This window comes from Pelobates fuscus, chromosome 11 (genome assembly GCF_036172605.1).
Source record: "Pelobates fuscus isolate aPelFus1 chromosome 11, aPelFus1.pri, whole genome shotgun sequence".
NCBI classification, from domain to species: Eukaryota; Metazoa; Chordata; class Amphibia; order Anura; family Pelobatidae; genus Pelobates; species Pelobates fuscus.
The window spans coordinates 95,417,245-95,441,104 of NC_086327.1; the positions used below are offsets into that span (position 1 = coordinate 95,417,245).

Consider the following 23,860-nt stretch of genomic DNA (forward strand, 5'->3'; position numbering starts at 1 on the left):
CACAAATATTAGTGTTTCAAAACAGTAAAACATATCACAGCGATGATATTGTCAGTGAAAGTGAAGTTTTTTGCATTTTTCACACACAAACAGCTCTTTCACTGAGGATATTATTGCTGTGATATATTTTACTGTTCTGATACACTAATATTTGTGTTCAGCGAAGTCTCCTGAGTATAACAGTACCCCACATGTAGAGGTTTTATAGTGTTTGTGAAAGTTACAGGGTCAAATATAAGGCTTGATTTTACTTTTTTTTTTTTTATTGAAATTTGTCAGATTGGTTAGGTTGCCTTTGACAGCGTATGGTAGCCAAGGAATGAGAATTAGCCCCATGATGGCATACCATTTACAAAAGAAGACAACCCAAGGTATTGCAAATGGGGTATGTTCAGCCTTTTTTAGTAGCCACTTAGTCACAAACACCGGCCAAAGTTAGCGGTTTTTGCATTTTTAACACACAAACAAATATAAATGCTAACTTTGGCCAGTGTTTGTGACTAGGTGGCTACTAAAAAAGACTGGACATACCCCATTTTAAATACCCTGGGTTGTCTACTTTAAAAAATATGTACATGTTAGGTGTGTTTCGGGGATTTATGACAGATAACGGTGTAACAATGTCACTATTGATACATTTAAAATATATATATATTGAAACAGCAATTTCCTACTAGTATTTATAGGCCTATAACTTGCAAAAAAAAGCAATAAAGCATGTAAACACTGGGTGTTTTTAAACTCGGGACAAAATTTTGAATCTATTTAGCAGTTTTTTTCATTAGCTTTTGTAGATAAGTAAAAGATTTTTCAAGTAAAAGTCCAAAAACATGTTTTTTTTTTTATTTTTCACCATATTTCATTATTTTTTTTAAATACAATATATGACATAATATAAATACTGGTATGTAAAGAAAGCCCTTCTTGTCGTGAAAAAAACAATATATAACTTGTATGGGAACCGTAAATGAGAGAGCGGAAAATTACAGCTAAACACAAACACCACAAAAGTGTTAAAACTGCTCTGGTCCTTAACGTACAAACATCGCAAAAACAGGCCGGTCCTGAAGGGGTTAATCATAGCTGTGAATAAACATAACTTTGTCACTGAGACTAAACATCAGACTTGAAATGTTGTCAAATTGATTTGTAATTTACTATAAATACCCCTGATTTGTATTCTACTATATACTACCTATTTAAACCTAAATTAGGTTTCCAGGAAAGTACAGGTATGACTTCAACTTTGAAAAAGCAATTTGCAGATAATGTCTCTTTTGGAGTTCAAAAGCAGGCTCAAAACTCACTTGTCCTTCATCATTTACATATTCCACCATCTATTTCACATTGAGTATGTAGAGATCTTCAGAAACTAATTTACCAATATTAAAATTTCTTCCAACAAATAGGGGTACTTTTTTCACACTCACCTTGCATTTTAATTTCAATAAAACTGTCATACCAATGTATGCAACTCCCAAACTTTTATGTATCTAAATACCCCGACTACATCTACGTTCTATAAAAGTATACATATATGCTCTAATTATGACATACTTGCATCAAATTATCACTATTTGTGTAAGTCATTATGTTGCTAGGAGTGTCTTTCTATTTTGCAAAGCTTAGCAATAATTAATTCTACTTATAAAAACGTAAATGTCATGTTGGTTGGATTGCTTGTAAGAGTCTGCTATGCCAGTCTATAAGCTATGCAATTTTGTTTAATATTCTTTTAGACTTTGTTTATCTTACAAAAAAAGACTTTTAATAATGCAAACATTACACCTGCTTAATGTGGTATTTAGTCACCACATGGCCCATAAAATAATCATAAACAGCAAGATGGGAGTACAGATTCTTGCAGTATCACAACTGGCAAATATTATGAAACATTTGGGAAACTCCATAGAGACACCAAGTACTACTTCAAAATTAGCACACCAATAAAGATCAAACCATATTTATTAGAAGTAATATCACAGGGAAATCATTGTAATAAAGTGGTACAAATGTACAAAGAGGAATACTGGTCACTACAACAAAACCATGTTGCTCTCTTAATCTAGTTTGTGCTCACATGTTTCTCTTTAACTGTACACGATTTACAATATTCCTGAAAGCCATGGCACCATATATCCGGCTTTCAATTATATTATTTTGCAGAGCATATAGAACTATTCCTTTTGAAGTGTGAATCTTCTGATGCTTTTGTTAATTACATTGGTCTACTGGTGCACGAGATAAATATTCCAGACCAACTGGGTCTTTGTCTTCTTGGATGCACTGTGTTCCTGCAATAGATCAAGAAAATGTTACAGGACAGTGTTTAATGCTATCATTATAAGCAATACATTGCAGAAAATATTAATAAAATAACATTACACTTTCAAACTCATTACACCTATACATATTAGTGTAGTGCCCAAGTGTAGTGATACAACATATGATCAACCAAGACCTCAATTTAATATTTATAGATACGATCTTCAAATGATTTAATATTTTTATAAAGACTTTAAAAATATATATCATATATATGGAAACAAGTTGGAGGTGGAGCAAGGATGTCCCTGAGTTCAGTAGGCTGAGGAAAATTAAATTTGTATATAATATGAAAGAACTATCTGTTGATGAATTAGGCAATGTCAATTCCTATAAAAAAGATCTTGTCCCCATGGAGACAATACTTGTCTTTATTCAAACACACATTGTATTTTAATTAGATTAATACTGACATATTAAGGTAATGTAACCCGAAACTTTATTTATCTACATACCTCAACTACATCTATACATTCTACTACATTCTATTTTGACATACAAATTGTCACTGTTTATGTAACCATTCTGACCAGCATCAAACATTTATTGTAACTATTCTCAACTTTCTTTCTTACTCCAATTTGCCCCCCTCCCTAACTTGTAAGTAAATTCTGACATTAATGTTGCATAATTGTCTTTTCTGCATTAATTTCTGTATGCTTAATAGCTTTTACTATTTTTTTTTTTTTAATAACGTATTTATTATCTGGTACTCTCAACTTAAGCCTCCTAAAGAGCTTACAATGTTTGATTATTATTTTTATTTAATTTCTGCTTTACATTTATATATTTATTTTTGATATTTTTTTCTCTTAACCTTTTATATTTCGACCACACCAATGTTAGGGTGATGGAGCTTCAAATAAAAAATAAATAATAAAAAAAAGGTACAGCTTTGTTTTAGTTATGCACATCACAAAATAATTGGAGTTAATTGTATTTGTTCGAAAATATGTCATACTGGTTTTTGCTACTATTGCTATGCTTGTACTTACTATGATTGCCATGCTTTGCTCAACCTCCCTTTCCTAATAAAAACACATTAAAATGTAAATTTACACAAATATAAAAAAAATATTTAAATAATTTTAAAAGGTTATCTAAAAATACATAACAAAAAATATTAAAGCTTGTTCAACAATATTAAATGGAGGCCTAAATTAGACTTATGGTCAAATTATAGACATGTCATTTTTTTATTTTATTTTATTTTTATGAACTGTTTTACCAAGCCATGTTTCTTTTGTGGTGGCATGCTTGGTGTACAATATAAATTACTTCATAGCATAGCATTTACATATGGGTCTTATGAGTCTGTTCATGCGAATAGTTAATCACAGCTTCAAAACATTTGCCAAATTTTGTGGAAAATAAAATTAACATATTTTTCACGCATGCATTCATTTTTCATTTAGAATTTTATTAGAACACCACTTTATAAAAACTTTATGGCAATTAAGTTATGTTGCAAGGAAGTCCTGGATGCAGTCTTACCTTACCAAGTTAAAGTTACATAGGTTGAAAATACTTGCATCAAGTTCATCCTTTCTTACATCTGTTTTTGCTGTTGATCCAAAAGAAGGCAAAAAACCCAGTTTGAAATTCTTTCAATTTTTCAACAAACTAGGCAAAAAAATCCTTCTCAACCCCAGACTGGCAGTCAGATCTATCCTGTATCAAGCAACTGTTAACCCACACCTTAACTATTATATACCTGAACAGTATGCTTTTGCAAGAATTCATCCAGTCGCTGTTTTTATACTCTCTGATAAAACTTGCTCTTCAGGAGGACATCTTTATTATTTTTACTATGATGAACCCTGTCCTTTGCCTAAGGCCAAATATATAAATAATAATATTAAGTGAAAAATGGATGTATATTTTTTTACTCCCTTTTTTGAATGGGTAGCAAGTGCTAGACTGGGTGCCTATCAAAGGCAAAGGCCTTCCTAATTGATTCCATGGACAGTCAGAGAAGTGGGGAGGCAAAGTGGTGATGTCAGTGACATTGGAATCTCTATTTGTTCCTCACATTATTTTGATTGTAACTTTCTGATGCTAAAAAGGAGGCATAAACATTATATTTTATAACAATATACGGTTCAGGACTTTTATTATACTGGATTGTCAGGTATTTTGTTGACAGACATTCTGTGATTAGATTGGAATTCAAAATGTACACCGTGAAAGTCACTACTTTTGTAAGAAAATGCAAAAGAGAGGCATATTTTGTTTCTTTTTCGCTCTATTCAATGCATGACCAAACTGTGGAATGTGACTATCTAAACACTGACCAGAGATAAGGTATATTCTTACAAGAAACCTAAGTGTTTAGAACAAGGGTGGATATATTATATCTCATATAGATATATAGATATATTATATATATATATATATATCTCTATATGAGAGAGAGGGAGAATATATATCGCATCTAAAGGTTTTCCGACTTGAAGCTGCAAAGCTCGGTGTTGCATTCTGGGTTTAAAGGAAATATATATATATATATATATATATATATATATATATATATATATATATATATATATATATATATATATATAATATACACTAACTATAATTATGTTTAATCATAATAAATAGTACCTATGTTAATAATAATGAATATTCAAAGATGGAATCTTAATGAATACATTTCAATATTATCAAATATATTATATATATCATGTGTACAATAAGACCGTGTAACTGAGAAAACCAGACACTGGATTATCAGGAAGATATATTCCCTAAGTATTTAATTTTACTTTTTAAATTTAATGGGATTCCTACAAGAACCCATTGTAAGAGAATTGAACCAAAGTCCAAATGCGTCAAAAATATACTTTATGGCCCAAAAAGTAGACTGCGAGTCTAACAAAATTTGACAGTTAGCTTGATGGATGTGCCATAACGATAAGACATTTACTTCATGTGCATTATGAAATTTAGTTAACCCCATAAACAAAGTGGCAGTTGTAATTCGTAATGAGAAATTATTGTGATGCTATAATGCCATCTACTGATCAATGTCTGTAAGACAATCAGTAGAAGAAGGTACACCCACCTAATCCCATTGGTCACTTTAAATTATTAACGTAAAAAAAACTTAAGAAATTCTTTAAAAATTGGGGACAAAGGAGAAAGATGAGGGGATCCAGAGTAGGAGATCCAGGGTCAGATCGAGAGTGTTGAATGCAAGATATCAAATAAGACCAGACAAACACACCCTGAACACACTTAACACACTGTCTTTTCCAGCTGAATCCAAGGACTTTAAACTTCTTTCCAACTGAACTTCTGGTACTTAGTTAAATTATTTTCTAGTCAGAACTACCTCTATATTTCTATACTTCTCTATCCAAACACTGTCTACTTGCACACACCAATAAAGGGATATAGCTCCTAGTCTAAAGAAATTTCTACTAAGAAAGCTGGTAAATATGCTGCTTTAATTCAATTTTTACTAAAAGTAGAAATATACCTGGATAAGGCTGATCAGATTTTAAACTTTTGAAATCATATTTAGATAAGGGGTTTGTGTATCATTCAAGATTCAGTCTACAGGGGAATGAGAATTGTGCGTAAAATCGCTGGTAATTTGCCAAGTTTAGGATATTAAGTTATTATACATATATATTGACCTATCTGCATTTAGGGATAGTTAATATTTAATCAGGAACATTAATCATCTGCAGTATAAAACTTGATTACAATTTTTATTTTGGTTGCTGGATGGAAGAAATTAATAATTAAATTTACTATTTGCGTGAGAGACATTGTAATATTCAAGTGTTTAGCCTGTGAGAATTGTAGCCAGCCGTGAGTGAGCTAATTCTCTGAGTGATTCTAACAAGCTGTCAGCATCTAAAGGTTTTCTAAAAGATTCCTATAACATTGTTGAATAACTGTTAAATTCTAGAGGAATTATTTGTAACTTTACGTGTAACTCCTTTAGAAATTAATCAACTCCAGTTGCTGGATATGTTGATATTCAGTTATCTTTAATTATGGTTATTGTCACAACTGTTGACATATAATATTCTTATTGTTATACCTAAATAGTCACTAATTTTATAATTGGTTGTGATTAATGTGTGAAATACAGATCCTCTAATAAACGTATTCCAGGGTCTATAAGAGTAAAAATAGTGGGTATCTCTTCACTTTAAATCAATCAAGGGAAAACGGTGTCAAAATATCAATTTTTGATATTAATAAATGTTATTAAATTATTTTTTTATAAATTTTTAAAATATATATTTTAAACATGTATTACCCCATAAATATCCTCACAGGATGCTTTGCAGAGAAATAAGGGGTGCAGGAGACCGTTATATAATTTTACAGTAAAATTTAATGTGAAGTAACTGCCTTCTGCCTTTTTTGCAATTATTCAATGCTCTAAAGAATAAAATGTCAAAGCAATTTCTATTAACCAACTAACTGGCCAATAATGCCATAAGTTACTATAACCCTAATTGATCAGTAAACCAGAGAGAAACAAATGGTTATTCAAAAAAAAACTAGGTAATATAGATATTTTTCTTTAGACCTTTGTTAACAAATAGCGCCCCAACACATCTCTACCCCAAGTGTGCTGGCATGGAGTTTGATCAATAACTGGGTAGGGACCTGACATATAGCGATTAACCCTCAAACCAAAACCCAACCCCTTTCACATACTGGCTAATAAGTATTAAGGGATGGTCTACTCTTGTATTCAATTAAATTGGGCAAATGAAATTACAAAATAGAAACAGTGACATAAAAAATGATAATAGAAATACCGAAAATACCGAAAATACAAAAGTTATCTGGAAAAAAAATTCTGATCCTCTGGCCTAATGGTTTTAAAATGTAAAAATAAAACGCTTGCCAGTTGACAGCATTTGTGCCAGGTATCTTTTGCACTTTATTTCTGCAAGGTTTGCCCAGTGACGTCTCCAATGCTATCTAGGGGGTTGTTTAACCCCTTAAGGACCAAACTTCTGGAATAAAAGGGAATCTTGACATGTCACACATGTCATGTGTCCTTAAGGGGTTAAAGCTGCATTGTGTTAAGTTAGAAGTTTATTTTTTTTAATTGCATGTCAGAAACTTTTTACTTTTTTTTTTTTTCATTCAGTCCAAGCAACTAGATTTAATTTAGCTTGATATATGAATTACATTTTTCTTGCTATTTATTTTAGAAAATAATTTATTTCAATAACTTTTGCAGGGATGAAAACTATATAAAATATCAAATCAATTGTTTGGTTGTCATGCTGTACCAGTGTCTTGATAAAGAAGCAAAGCAAAATAAACGATATGGCAGGTATAATGATTCGTTGATATACATCTACAGACAGGTAGTAATATAAAGTATTTTTCATCAGTGTTTGTCTGTAAAGGAGTTTGCTAAATGGGTACAAATTGTATGAATGCAAAGTGTTATTCTTGATTTGAACCGCAGAACCTTTTCACCTTCAGTTGTTGAGCAGAGACCAACAAAGAGTATTACTTGTGCCACAATGTTTCATTTTGGCCTCTCTAGATAAGTAATGGTGTGATTTAAACTGACAGATTCTGGCAGCAACATTAACACTTCAATAAATGTGTGCAAGTGGTTGCCAACTTACAAGTCAAGATTATCTTCCTTTCAAGCTCTACCTGAAGAATTTTTAGCACACAAATCCCTTTTTTTTTATAAGTACATTATCAACTTTTTAAAGTAATACAAACAGGCATTCCTAATGCTATAGTATTTCTTTACTTACAGGTGACTGTACCCCATCCCTTTTGTGAGGATTTAAAATGAGAATTTACTTAACTGACATCCAGTGATGTGTCTCATTGACTGAAATCCTAGATGATCCCAGTCAATCCAATACTTTCACATAAGAAAACATTGGTATGCTAGTGCACATGTGTTGCAAAACGCCGTGCTGTGCCAAACACATGGTCTCTATGACACCATCTGAATGAAATAGCGGAGTTTTGTATTTGGCTATTTCAGCAGCAGCAGCTCTAGTGGCTGTTAATGTGACAGCAACTAGAGGTATTTTAGCCCTGCAATGTGAGCACTGCCACTTTTTACAGTTGCAGGAATAAAAAGGACATGGCATGCAGACCACTTCATTGAGATGAAGTAGTCAGGGTTCCTATAATGTCCATTTCAAATATTGATGAATCCAGCAGTTGACACGTTCTTAAAGGAATAATGCATTCCGGTTAGATAATCTTGAGATCCCTCTTTGTTTATTAAAGGGACACTGTAGTCACCAGAAAAACTACAGCTTATTGCAGTTGTTCTGGTGAGTATAATCATTCCCCTTATACTTTTTGTTGTAAACACTGTATTTTCAGAGAAAATGCAGTGTTTACATTACAGCCTAGTGATAACTCCACTGACCACTCTGGCTGCTAGAGGTGCTCCCTGGGGTAGTGATGCACAGTGAGCAGCACTGTCATTCAATGTCTCCACCTTCTGAATGCAGACACTGAACTTTCCTCATAGAGATGCATTGATTTAATTCATCTCTATGAGGAGATGCTGATTGGCCAGGGCTATGTTTGATTTGTTCTGTCTCTGCTCCTGAATAGCAGAAAGCATGCAGGTCAGAGGCAGAGGCAGCAGCTGCAGACTTGAAAACAAGAAAGATTTCACTATATTTAGGGATTCAAGAGGGGACCAGGGGAGCTAGATGGTGGTTTTAACACTCTAGGGTCAGGAATACATATTTGTGTTGCTGACCCTCTAGTGTTCCTTTAACTAATTATACGTTTTAAAACAAGCAGTGGTCCTCAGGACTAATGGTAGCTATCTTTCAACAAAAATCATGTGTATTAGGAGGGGCAACTGAGAACGTTGTCCTGCCCCATCATCTGATAATCATGGAAATTGGTCAAATTGTTCCACTTATTCCTTCACCCTATGTATGGCGTGGTATGATTTAATATTTAACAATTTCTAAAATAAAATACAGATATATTAAAATGGCAATTACATTATGTGATAATGATTAGGATTAGCATTGTGCACACATCTTTTTAACCTGTGATGACTAAATACAATTCCTGTTAATTGATACCTAAATTAATTGATCTGTTTGGGATTTAGATGACAAATCAATTTGTTCGGATGTCGATTTAATAGGAATTTTATTAGCTCATCACAGGTGAAAAGGATATGTGCACAACTCTATTATTATGTCTACTTTATCTTTAATTGTTTGAATAAGGTTAACAAAAAAGTTCTATTGCCAGATAGAACCATGAGTTCATTAATATCAAGAAAATAAATTGTGGTAAATGAAACCTAAATAGATTTTTTTATATCAGACAAAATATTCTAACATAAATGCAGAAAGTAGAACTAAAAATACTAAGGACACATGCAACGCTAGTCACTATTTATTGCTATATATCTGCAAAAACAATTTTAATATTTAGGCACATCGCTGGAAAGCAATAACTGAAATTTATAGGGTTACTTGCAGGTTTTCGTTGATTAATCACTTTGAAATATATCAAGCAGAACTAAGTCTGCTGGAATGTGAGCAATGTAGATGTAGATCTCTCTCATCCACTGCTGGATTGTCACACGTGTATATAAATAGTTTTTACTGGATGGAAAAATGACACCTATTTTATGCTTCAACAAGTCCTTATTGAAGCCAAGTCTTGGCCTGCATCCTTACTGATTTACGTTTATATAACAAATGCCAAGATACAACTTTGGACAATGCTTATCCAAGAAATATAATTTTAAAGGAACACGTCAGTGTTATAAATAAATACATTTATTTACAACACTGGATTGTTGGGAAGTCTTGGGCCCATATGGCCAAGAAAAGAGTTAACTTATCAATAATCAAGTGACGAGGCAATGCCTCACCACATTTTTGCTTTGTCTTCTAGGAGATAATCAATACTGGGGAAATCTCCTTACTGTGCCATCAATCCTTCTCATAGAGAAATACAGAATTCAAAGCTTCTCTATAAGAAGTTCATGTTCCCACTTTGTGATGGGGCACAAAGCAATCAGGAAGAACACCCTGCCGTGAGTCCGATTAACAACTGCAACCATGCAACCTTGTTTCTTTAGAAAATAACTGATTTCTTTTAAAATTTTACTTTTTTAAGTGATAATCAGGGGGCATTCTGTTAAACCTGGAGTGCTTTGGAGGTTTCTTTAATTTAGTTTTTTTAATTTCGCAATATATACATGTTTCTGTACAGGCCGACAAGTTGTAGGTAGGAAGTGTATTCATTAAGCAGTAACATGTGGTAAGTTGCCAAGTAGAATAATTGGGCTGTAGTTAGTTGTCAGTTATGTTTATTGATAAAATACCATATTCTTTAAGTTGAAGCTCCCAGCAACTTCAGTTATTTTTTTCAAATTCATTGTAAATATTTACATAGAAGTATACATGTCAAATATGCATAGTCTTTATGTGGAGTTTTATTCCAGACAATGGTCCCAATGGAAAACATATTCAGTTGAATCAAACTCATATAGGTTGACCTAATGATGGTAGTGAATGGGCAACTTAGTACAACTGTCTGCTATATAAACAGATCTTAGTTTAACTCCTTCAAGATTATTATAATAATTATCATCAGCATTTATATTGCACCAACTTATTCCACATCACTTTCCAAAATTTTAAAGGGGAAGATTTAACAATAAATAAGACAATTACAAATTGTTACAGAAAAAATAGGTTGATCACCGTCCAAACATTGCGTGCATCACCATTTTTAGATTAATAAAAAACCACAAGTGATTAAGACGTCCTTACACTAAATAAAACGTTTTGGAATGCGTTTGTTAATAACTTGCAATATTCTAACTATTTGCTATTTAAATAATAAATCCATAAAATTGTTGTTTTTATTTTGTAATTAAATACTAAACATAAAAATATATAACTAATAGTGCCCCAAATAACTCACTAGTAACACAAAAGTAATACAAACTCTAGGACAAAGAGTAATCATTGCAGTACTGTACTTCATGCTAGTGCTTTTTTCAAAAAGTTGACGTCAACAGTTACATAGATTTAGCTAGTTATCATTACCCACCATGGCTTAATAACATTCCCAAAGGACAATATATAAGAATGTTTAGAAACTGTAGTGACGTAGAACAATTTGATGTCAAAGCTAATGTTTTAACAATTTTTTTTTAAGGAAAAAAATGATAAGCTTGAAACTCCTTAAAAACATGTATCCCCATTGTTTTGTATTTTAATGGGGATTCCAAACATATTAAATATATTTTAATAAATATTGGCATATCCTAAAAACTGATAAAGAGTTAAAAGAAATTTTAGGAGATAGACCTAATATAGTTTTTAGAGGGGCCAAGAATATTAAGAATAAATTAGTAAAGTTTTTTTTATCAAAGATCCACCTTTTTATCCACATTTTTAATTTACCTAAAGGTTTTTACTCCTGTAAAATGTGCACAGCCTTGAAGAGAATCCGTTTTAACAAATCATGACAAATTTAAATCCAATATTTCTAAAAAGAAATATAAAATTCAGGATATTTTGACTTGTCATTTAACTAATGTAGTGTACCTCCTCTGTTGCCCCTGTGGTTTACAGTATGCGGGTATGACAACAAGGAACTTTAAAACATGCATACTGGGACACATGGGAAATATCCAGAGGTGGTACACCGAACATAGTGTATCAGCTCACTTTTCTAAAGTTCATAATAGTAATCCAACTTGTTGGAGTTTTATGGCTATTTAGAGGAAAAAGCACAATTGGAGAGGGGAGGAAAACTTTAAGGAACTCAGTAAGGTGGAAAGTAGATGGATATTTGAATTGGACACACTAAGCCCTAATGGCTTAAATCTAGATTTTGAGTTTTTCAATTTTCTGTAATATATAATTATAATTTTGATAATATACTTTTGTTCTATTTAGGCACATTGTTAGTTCCGTTCTTTTCACCTTGATGGGTTCTTATAATAAAAATATATTGTAATTTTTTTTGTGTGAAGCCAATGGTTAATTTTAGTAGTTTTAGGGACTTTTATATTGTACTTTTCATATCTGTATTTAATATGGCTGTAACCTTACAGAGCACATTACACATACAAGAATAATTTTTGGGCAAAATGGCCCATTTCCAAAATAGATGCTACAATAGTTCCGGGATATGTGGGACACGGACAATGCCAAACCAGATATGACATTATACGTGCACTGTAATGATGCACGAACGTGACCAGAAGAGAGTGCAGAAACACAAGCAACCAGGAAATGGACCGGCATGGCAACAGGTGAATAGAGTTCCGTTATTAAGGGAAATACCTACATATAGGAAAGAGGAACAAGTAGGGACCACTTCTGCACTGTGGAAAACTTTCAAGTCGAAACGCGTTTGCACTTTATCAAAGACTAATATCAAGTTGCGGTAGTGTATATATTTTTGCTGCTTTGCACACTGCTTTTATATTGTCCTGTTTTTAATTTAAAGTATAATTTATCAATAAAAGGTTTTTGAAGAATATCACAAGTCTGCCTGTAGATGAATTACTGTAGCCAGTATTTGCACCCTGAGGCTGTTTATATAGGGTCTGGCACGGCTCTACAATTGTGAGTGTAATTATACCATTGTCTGTTTTTACTGCTACTTTACAGATTACAGTATGTGGGGTTATATTTATTATTTGTTGATTCCCAAGTATTGTATTATCACCTACATGTGGATATCTACTGTGTTACATACTGTGAAGTATATTTTATCTTCCATTTTGACACTGGGTGTTGTGTATGATAGGTCGTGCTATAACTACAATTTTATTTATGTATCTAGAAAATAAATATAGAAGTCCGCAATACTGTATTTAGCTCTATCCTGGAACTGTGGCTCAGTCTTGAGTCCTGGTCAGTCATTGATTATAGATTCTGCCTTTTGCACCTGTCAGCCAAAACAGAGAGCCACCACTATAATCTCTCTCACATTACTTATACTTTAAAAGAGCATCATAATACATAAAAATATTTATTTAGAAAATTCAAGAAGTCATTTTCTCTGTTAGATTCAGGACCTCTCATTTGGATATATAAAACAATAATAAAACTTTCCTTTAATCCAGTGCCATTCCATTTGAATTATGGCCACCAATCCACCTGCTGGGACAGTATCATTAGTCAGAGCCAATGCTTCTTATAAATAAGCATTGGGGACCTATGGTGCAAGCAGTGCAATTGCTGCTCTGTGCCAATCTGACTATTCATATAGAGAAGAATCATCCAATACATCTCAAGATGAAGAATTATCCATGTTCAGTGTCATCATGTGGCTATCACTAGAGGTGTGATATAATGGTCTTGGTGCTTAGGCTTTAAGCCATAACTATGTTGCTATCAATATGTACCTAATTAAAACAAGACAGGCACATGATTTCATCATACTGATTTTAATAGCAACTTCATAATATTATATATACAGAAGGATATCAATAGTTGAATACATTTACATAACTATAAAGTACAATACTTAAAATACATAAACAAATAATAAGTACTTAGGTGTATACATTATGACTTTCAAAAGAGTTATCTCCAAACTTTTAAATGAAAGAGAAATTTGCCATGTTACAGAAAATGTTTGTTATTTTTCTTATAAAACTTGACATTTTTTTAAAATAACATCTGTAATACTAACAATTTTTTGTATCATAAAAGTAACAGTTAATTTTGCCATCATAAAGGCATTTTGATTCATGTGTAAAAATAATTGAACAAAACTATAAAAGCATTTCTGCAAATATTTTAGTTAAACTAAAATGTCAGTAAGTAAAATATTTAATAGGAGTGGTGTTAGGTTTGTCTGCATTACCATATATAACTGTGCCATAACTTGTGTCTCAATATTTAATTTAATCAAATAACATCATATTCCCAATGTATGGATAGGTAATAACAACTGTGGGGAATAATTTTATATAAATGCTTGTTTTTCCCACTGTATTGCTGTATTGGATGCAGATCTTAATGTTATTTAGAGCAACTCATGCCTTAGAAAGTTAGAAGTGAGTATGTTGATCCATATTAAAGTTACACTGTCACCCCCTTGCAAAATTAGTATTTCATAAACATACAGTCTTTGTGAAATACTCACAGTACCTGCAAATTCCCTCCAGTCCTCACTGGTGATGGCTGGGGGATTGACACTTCTAGACGAAAGAAGATTGAGGGGTCCACAAGGGACAGGTTCAGGTAAGTTCAACTCACCTTGCCTGTCCCCTGGTAAATAGAAACCCAGCGGCGAATCCCCATATGGTTACAGTGCCACTTTAACAAACATTCACACCTACCAGCTTATACTACATAGATGATGGCATGGTAAAATAACTAAGAAAATAAGATAAATTGGGAACACATACATTTTATAATAGCTGAAGTCAAGCAATTGAACACAAAAATATATATATTTAGATACGTTTAGTTAGAAAGATGACCTAGCATTCAATTTGTTAAGAAATTTACATATTTTACCATGTTTGTAAAAATATTTTGTATTTCTTTAATGCATTTTGATTAAAATGTTGAAAGCAAATTATAAATGCATGTATATTTTGCTTGCAGCATATATCAAGCATAAAAAAAACAATACAAATTTAATACACAGGTAAAATCTGATCAATGTATTAAATGCTTTTAATTCTTCTTCTATGATATAAAATATGTTCAAGAATCCTGATTCCATTCCTTGAGCCTATTTTGGATTTTATCTTTCAAAAATGTGACCTGCAACTGCATTAGTTTTCCTTGCTCTATAATAAACAATCTTTGTACGTTATTATTTAAAGTTTTATTATATTAGTGTTTTACTCTGGAAAAAAAATCTCAGAACATTGTACTGATAAAATTTTTAACTGTTAGACTTGTAAATAAATGTACTTAATCTGACCACACATTTCTGTTTTCAAGATCAGAATTGCAACTCGGTTGTTCAAATGTACTCTTGTTCAAACCTAAAAACATCACACAATTTCAGGAAAGCTTATCTCCATAGATGTACACAAAATATTTCAATTACCTATGCAGATAATACATATTAAAATATTTTTTTTAAATCTTGTAGCATTTTTAAGTAACAGCTTATGAGCTAGATCATAACTTATAAAAAGAGAGAAGTAACAGCGCTAATATATAATAACAATAAATAAAAATTTTTGAAAACCAATATATCGTAAGCTGCTATATCACCATAATCTTATTTTATAACATAAAAATTGAACCCGTGTGATAGTGAAGATCATAACTTGTTTAACAAATTTTTCTCCTACTCAAAATTGCTAGATTTATTTGTTTTGGTTTTTATTTAACTGAATAGATTAATGATACGTCAGTACGTCTTCAGTGGCCAACATCAGTCCTGAATTCCCTACTAAACATGATTGAATAGTCATGAAATGATGGGCAGTTGTTAGTTATTGAATAGCACTGAATTCCTGATCACCAACATAAACAATAGCTTATAGAATCTGAAATGGATTCTTTACCCTTCCATTTCAGATGGAACAGAATAAATATTGAATTTTAGTTTTTTCTTGTAGAATTCATATATTATTTTAATATGATAAAAAATGATACTTAAAAATGATCATTTAAAAAAATATATAATTTAAAAATAATAAAAATTATCCTTGAGTATATATTTTGGGTAATAAACATTAAACCACGTTTAACAGTTTACTTAATAATTTATCTATTTTATGGCAGATAAAAAAACAAACAAACATATAGTCATACATTCTATAAATTTCTGGTTAAATAAAAGTGATATAGCATATTTAATTTCATGTCTATTAGAAATAACTATAGCAGTTGTATGTAGAAGGTGGTGTTAATTCTTGACCAAGATGAGAGGGCACAACTTTTGTTTGAGGTTACTATGTCTTGCTCGCAAATTAACTAGAGCTTGAATAGTGACTGCTCTCATATGTTAATGTCTGTATTTCATGTATAAAGGTACAAGTCAACTAAGACTCAGTTGAGATATTCCTAAGTAGACAACCCTAAAGAAAACTTGAAAGCTCTCATTAAATCTTTGTGAATATATTTTACATTTTCTTATTTAAATAGATTTTTAATGATTACGTGCAAACACAAAGTGTGATCCACCATTCTAGCTTGTTTATTTATTAATAAACTGTTTTATCAATTATTATTATTATTATTATTATAATATTTAATGTGTGATCCAATATTTATTTGAATGAATATTAATTGATATGAAGAACCACACTAGAGAAAGAAAACTATTAGGTGGAGCTAGCCATAGTTTTAAAGACTGTGGTGGTCAATCCTAATCATATATTTAAGCTACATAATGCCATGCAGAATATGTTGATTCTCTTATGAATTAAATATTAATGAGAGAACATTCACATTACCTTACATAACTGATTAAATAACTTAAAACATTTTAGTTATTTGGCTTTTATGTTTTCCTAATGCAACTTGTCTAACTCTACTAGGGATACCAATAGCTATTATGAACCTTTGACCTATTGACTTGCAACACTGGCACAGCCAAAAAATCTTATACATAGACACATTTAAATGGGTAGGTGTCAAATGCACAAAATCAATGCTGACAATATCACTAATATATTTCCCATGTATATTCAGCAAGAAAAAATTCTGAAATGGTTTGCTGATATGGATGTTTCATTTGGCTTACAAGAGCTTTTTCTCCTATATATAATTTTGATAATGCTGGATCTATAATAGCACTCTTATTTGTTTTCCTTCCTTGCACTCACTCCTAGAAACATGGAATCGTCTACAATTCTTGCAAACCTTGATCTCATTTGCTTTTTAAAATAGTTTTTTTTTTCAGTTACATCACCAGTCATTGCATATAGTGCTAAACTATATAAATGTTAACAATATTTTTGAGATAACCTAGTAAGGTAAGAATAAGCATGCATATGCTTAGAATGTAAATGTTCATATGTATCCTCATAAAACAAAGTCTCATTACACTTACTTATTAAACACCCCATTGTAGTGATCTAAAAACAAATTGCAAAATGAAGGCAAAAATAGCTGATGTGGAAATAAAAAATCCCCACTTAACAATAATCACAAAATAGCTAGCTTAGCTAACATTGCTATATGGGTTTCATTTTACTACAATTCTTGTGTTTATTGAATTGACCCCTTCATCTATTTAGCATGATATAATACATTTGTAATTTGTACATTTGGTCTTAAAATAACCAGTCAATATAATGTCATAAAATCATGGGTAGAATAAAATTCAGAAGGGATTTGACAAGGTATTATTAATTCATATGATATGATTAACTTCATGTTTTAGTAGACTTTTTTGCATTTTATACATCAGTATCAGGAAGCAGCAGAATATCCAGACAAAAGTGAATACATTTTATTTAGTCACATGAAAAACCTATAAAATACTACTAAAAAGTACATATACCCAGGACAGGCTTGAAAACAAGCGAAATCTCAATGTATCTTTCCTGGTAAAATATTTTATAAATAAATATAGGGTTACAAGAGATCAAGGATACTGTGTAGTAGTTATCCCATTGACATGTGTGGCACAAATGCTATTCAATGACTGTAAAATATTGCTGGAATACATTTTAGAATTGTGCCTTTGCAACAGTTAATTTCATTAAACATGTTGAGTCAGATTTAATGTTTGTTAATGAATAATAGGGCCATTAAATACAATGTGAGTGACTGAGTGCAGGAAAAGTTCTAGACAATGATATACGATCCAATAGATCATTCAGCACATATTGTATCTATATATTCAGGCAGACCTAAGCTTATTTTTTAAAATATATAGAAGCAAATGTCAAGATAAATATGGCTTGAAATTTACACTACAAATGTATGCATTTTATAGATTAGAATAGGCTTGCATATTATAGAATAAAAAGTATCGGGGCAAGCAAATTAAATGTGTACTTGTAAAAGCCATTAGTTGGACTTCATCTCTAGAAAATATAGATGTTCTGTAAAGAGTTTAGTAAAACCTATATTATCCAATTGGAAAAAAGTGTTGAAAGAGAAAATTACATTAATAAAGGTAATGTATGAATTACATTATGAAGAGGGACAAGCCAAACTATATTTCTTTAATCTGGTTAAAGCTCACTTTCATCTTAAGCATAAAAATTAAATATTCATTAAGATACAGTGAAGTTTTAATGTTGAATTACTGATTGAAGTGGGTGATTCAAGAAGCTTAATTGAAATTGTGAAGAATTGTTTTGCCTTACACAGATTATTAGCTCTGGTCAGGCACTTCCATTCCAACCCTGTATACACATGATGAGCTCAATGGACAATTTTTAATAGTTTGTTATAACTTCACCAACAGTGCAATGATTTCATATACTAAATGAGTCTGTACCAATTTGAACAATATCGAGTTAGAAAAGTTATACCACTCATTTAAAAATTGTTTTACATGCTTTATACAAAAAATAAAATACATACTTGGAAAATGTCTTCAATATAATTATTTTTTTTTATTGTATCAAGGTATTAAAATCAATTAAAAGATAACAGAAAGTAAATGTACCTTATAAAACTTATTTTATTTATTTACTAAACAGCGAATTGTAGTGAAATGAAAACTGAATGATAAAAATCAGTCCAAAATAGCTGACTGTGAACCAAATCATTAATTTAGCAATAATCACAGCCTGGTTGATTAAGCTCAATGGTGTTTTAAATATTTTTATTACAAAAAAATAATTAAACATAATAGATAATTAATTGAGTACATGAGCCAACAATATGAAGCATGAGCCACAAACAACTAGGAATAAGTTTGTGTTAGTCTACTACAACATGTAATAATTGTGGACTTAGCTTACATTTTATAATCCAACTGAATAATATTTAGTGTGGATGAACCACACTAACTCTACCTTTATGGCATTCCATAAATGGATGACCCCCACCTCCTGATAGCGGAAGTAGAAAATGGACCATCTGCTTAGCACAAGATAAAAGAAAATTTGAGCAAGTGCTCGTTCCATAATGTAAATTCTTAATTTCCCATGTGAGTTAAAATCATCACACAAACATACAGTCTGATCTAGAAATGAACCAATTGTACTCAATGACCAATAGACAACTAATCTCAGATCTGATTGACAAGTGAGGGTAAAGGTCATACGTTTACATGGCTTTTTTAAAAATTGTACATATTTGTAAGCGGTGTAATGTATTGTGGCAAGTTAAGCCTGATTGTCACACTTGCAAATTTAAAATTTTTGTTGTGATTTAATGTTGTACAGAACTGGTAACTGTGATGTAATAAGCCTATGTCTAAGGTTTAACACAGAAAGTGTCTGTGTACAACACTCTTCTAGAGGTCCTACCCAAACAAGAATTACAAGCAGGATTATCAACATTAGTCAGAGAACATTTAGATGTGTTAAATTTATGGAGAAATCCTGATAATTCAACTTACAGCTTGTGTTTTATCTAACTCAAACCACTGGGCACAGAGACCTAGTATGTCTGTGTTCAAGTGTATCTATAATGGCACACACTACGTATAAAATGAGATATTTATATTGCACTAGAAAAATTGCTAGAAAATATAAAGATTGGGAGAGCAGCCTCTTTAAAAATAGGTGTTCAATACTTTGGTATAGACCTCTGCCTTGAAGAGCTAAGTAACAGGGAGAGAAGGAACAACCTCCCATGGGAGGTATTCCTGCTTGCCAAGCATAGTAACCCCAGCACATTAACTGTACTAGCATTTGCTACTCCCAAGCCGATGCTAACATGGACTGAATCTTTGTATTTTTGCTATTATGTAACATACTATCTATGAATACTGAAAAGAAAAAAGTTACACAATACTTTTAAGAAAAAAACAAAACAAATGGAGGCAATATTTTTTGTCAATTTGCTTGGTATTAAAGGGGTTCACATTAATTTTAGTTAAATTACTTTTGAAAAAAGCAGAGCAAATAACTTTCAGCAAATAACGCAGATTTAAAGAGAAAGGTATACAGAAATCTTAGAAGCTGTATTGCAATAGATTGTTGTTTTAGATATGAGCCAAATATATAAGAAAAATGTGCTTACCCATCATATTTAATTGCTGCTTTCCGTCAGTGCTAGAATTGCAATATTTTAAAATAATCTTAAGTCTTTAAATGTCTTGAGCTGTTTTCAAAACTTCAGTAATGCCATTGTGATCAGGTAGTCAAAAACTAAATACAAATTTGGCTTGGACATGATTTCATGATTTTCACATTTGTTCATTTGCTGAAATACAGACATTCTTCAGTATTTACCGACATAATTCTTACCCTTAATCAAACACATAAAATTATAATGGATGACATTTAGAATCATGGAGTTTGAAAAATGATGAAGTGTTTTATTTTGAGAATACAGCTGGCTCTCCTTATCCTAACAAGAAAAGAGATGGATAGATATATGTGCCAAATAATCTCTTGTGCTACTAGGTATAATTTAGTTTAGTTTAAATAAACTTAGAGATTAATTTAGATTGGTACTGCTGATCAGGATCATAAAATGGAACCAATTCACAAAGCAATTGAAATGAGCAAATACCGAGCATATCTATTTCAGTTTGTGATTCGGAATCTGGTCTGTGTCTACAAAAAGACAGAAAGGACAAATGATTGATGGAAAATAGATGAATGGTGGCTAAGGGACAGCCATCAAATGTTGACTTTGTTCAAAGACCAAGTGAGAAGTGACCAAATGAGGGGAAAACCAGAAGCAGTAAAAAAATAAATAAATATATATATATATATATATATTGCAGTATATCAATTAGCACATTTTCGCACCCTGTTCCAAACTGTTCTGGAATCAAAATTCAGCTGAAATCCAGGTGTCCCAAAAAGTATCTGTTTTTGGTAAAAGTGGTTCCACCAACCTTCATTGTCTATCAGTTTACAAGTCTAATTATCAATCATGGTATGCATTCCTGGTTTATAGGTAACCTACCCACAATAACCAGTAGCTGTAGTTTAGAATCTTGATATAAAACCCTGTCTCATAACTTATCACAAGTGGATATTACAAAACGTGCTGTTTATCTTTAGGATTTTACCAAATACAATATAGCATCTATAATGTGATATATCCCAAAGTCTTTATTTTGGCATTACAAATAATGGATTAAATTAATCACCAAGTCCTAATGCAATAGCTCAGCAAATTTTACCCATTACAATATGCCCATACATTTTATTACATCGGAGTAACAGTGTTAATGCTAACTGTTTGACTTAACATTATGTGGAAAATAGCTGTTCAAAAGACACAGTAACAGGAACTATGTTATAAATCCAAAGAAAAAGTGCGGTTGCACTCATATTTCAATAAAGTTTAAACCATTTTCAATGTTAATGCAACTGGAGGCGGCGATACCGCTTGTATTCAAATAGTGTTCCAATGAATCTGGGTACATAGCAACTGGTATAGTGCAAACCTTAATTGGATCATCAAGTTACGAAAATCTTTTGGCCTCTTAATGTGGCATTTGGCAAGTCATATCATACAAGTATACAGTGCTTTAGATATAATGAGACAATAACAAGGACACTTACAAGCCCTCCTGTCATGGAGAATAATGCAAACTGGAAAGAGACAGCGATGTCAGTCAATCAAGTTTATCCGAGCCCAATCATGTGAGCAAACACATATGTGACTGTGAGCTAATGACGTGTAATACAGATCTACAGGGTAATGCATTCAAAATATGTGTCCATGGCAATGGGAGCCATATTAGTGAATTATATACTCCTAAAAGAAATCAACACAGAGGACCATTCTACAATATCCATTGATCCATTGAAAAAGCCGCCGAAGCGGAGAAACGCGTCTGGAGAGGTCTGACTCCCATTGATATCAGCCAGCATCTGGATTATAAAGAGGACTGTTATTTGATATTTTTTTCAGCAGTATACATCTTTGCTAACTCGGGACGCCGAGCATTCAAATAAGGTCTGGACTTTATTATTATTTTTTATGTGGCTGTTTTTTAGCTATTTTTCATAGACATATTATCATATGCAAAAGTTATTGTTTCTTTTCTTTGATATATTTGTCTGCATTTTTATGAATAAATGTATTTTTACTCAATTTGAGTGTATAAATAAGGTCAGTTCCAAGACCTTTTAAGAGAGGGGTTTATTTTATTTTATTTCATGCATTCTACAATAAGCAAGTAAATCTGGACCAAGATTATACTAAAGAAACCTAAAATTACATTAATATAGACTTAGTATCAAATCGAACCAAACCTAATAAAAATGCTACATTACAAAACTTAAAGTTCAAAATAATTGAAGCCCTACTTATTTAGAACTTTATATTTCTCACTGCAGAATTTACAATTAGGTTGGGTTCTCTTAGCTACTAACTCTAACTTTGACTCATGTTTTCTGGCTTCAATTAATGTGATTGACTGATGCCTCTTCCTCTTTCCTGGATGTGGCCACAACAAAAGGTATCCTTGTTATTTTATCACTATATATACTGTATACCTGAATGACTTTTACAAAGGCCACATAGCATGGCTGTAACTTGGTGATCTGATTAACATTTGCACTATAACAGTTGGTGTGTGCCCGGACTCATTGTGAATGCTATCCGTAATAGGAACTGGCAAAATCTCTGACCGGAAATTAAAATTTCAAGAACACACACAATACGTGTATGCGTAAGCACATACATACACACATACTAACAATGAAAACTAGTAATATAAGATTATATAAATGTGTACCAAGAGAAATAAAGTCAACATTATGTATCTATATTTCATAAAACTCACACTGGATATAGCTGAAATACTTGTTATTAACGCATGAATAGCAGCAATAGTCATTTTCACCCATTATGAATTCTCCCACAACTTTTATATTTTTTGTTCTTCTATGGAATAGCTTTTCTTTCAACTCAACATTCATGAAATATATAGAAAGGTATGTGTATATCCATTATATTCTAAACAATATATGTATTTAATATATATGCACATAGCAGACTCCTACCACTGATATCTCAACAATCAGATGGAACTTGTAACAATGTGTGAAACTAAACAATGAATGATGTTTTCTATATAAAGAAGCACATGTATTATTGAAAATATCACTAAAGCTCATAATGGAGCATGTTCACAGGTGATTCGAAAGGAAATTAAATTTTCCATCTTTAGTAATGCAAAGTTATGTCTTAAATAACCTGTATCATAATAATGAAATAGGGATGAAAAATAATTATTCTAAGTATTCATTATTTTTTACATAGAGTAAATACTTTTATTTATTGGAATCACAGCAAATTTAAAATGTGGACTAATATTAATATATTGGTCCATATAAGACTTATAGCCAGTCTAATATTATTATAGATCAGTCAAATAAAAATTAATCAAAATACCTTTAACACCTTGGTCAGCACTGTTGAGTTGGTATAAATATTTCCTTTTTTTTTAAGTATTAAACCAATATATATGTTGCCTCCAA

At 31.6% G+C, this 23,860-nt stretch overlaps 1 protein-coding gene across 2 annotated transcripts in view; it reads right to left on the reverse strand.

The window, feature by feature from the left end:
• Positions 1-2,064: 2,064 nt before the first annotated feature.
• AJAP1 (adherens junctions associated protein 1) overlaps positions 2,065-23,860 on the reverse strand; it is a 290,328-nt gene continuing 268,532 nt past the window's right edge. For both annotated transcript variants that reach the window (XM_063435413.1, XM_063435415.1), the window contains exon 5: positions 2,065-2,294. In XM_063435413.1, the coding sequence (XP_063291483.1) occupies positions 2,219-2,294 (76 nt within the window). In that variant the 3' untranslated portion in view covers positions 2,065-2,218. The remainder of the gene's footprint in view (positions 2,295-23,860) is intronic.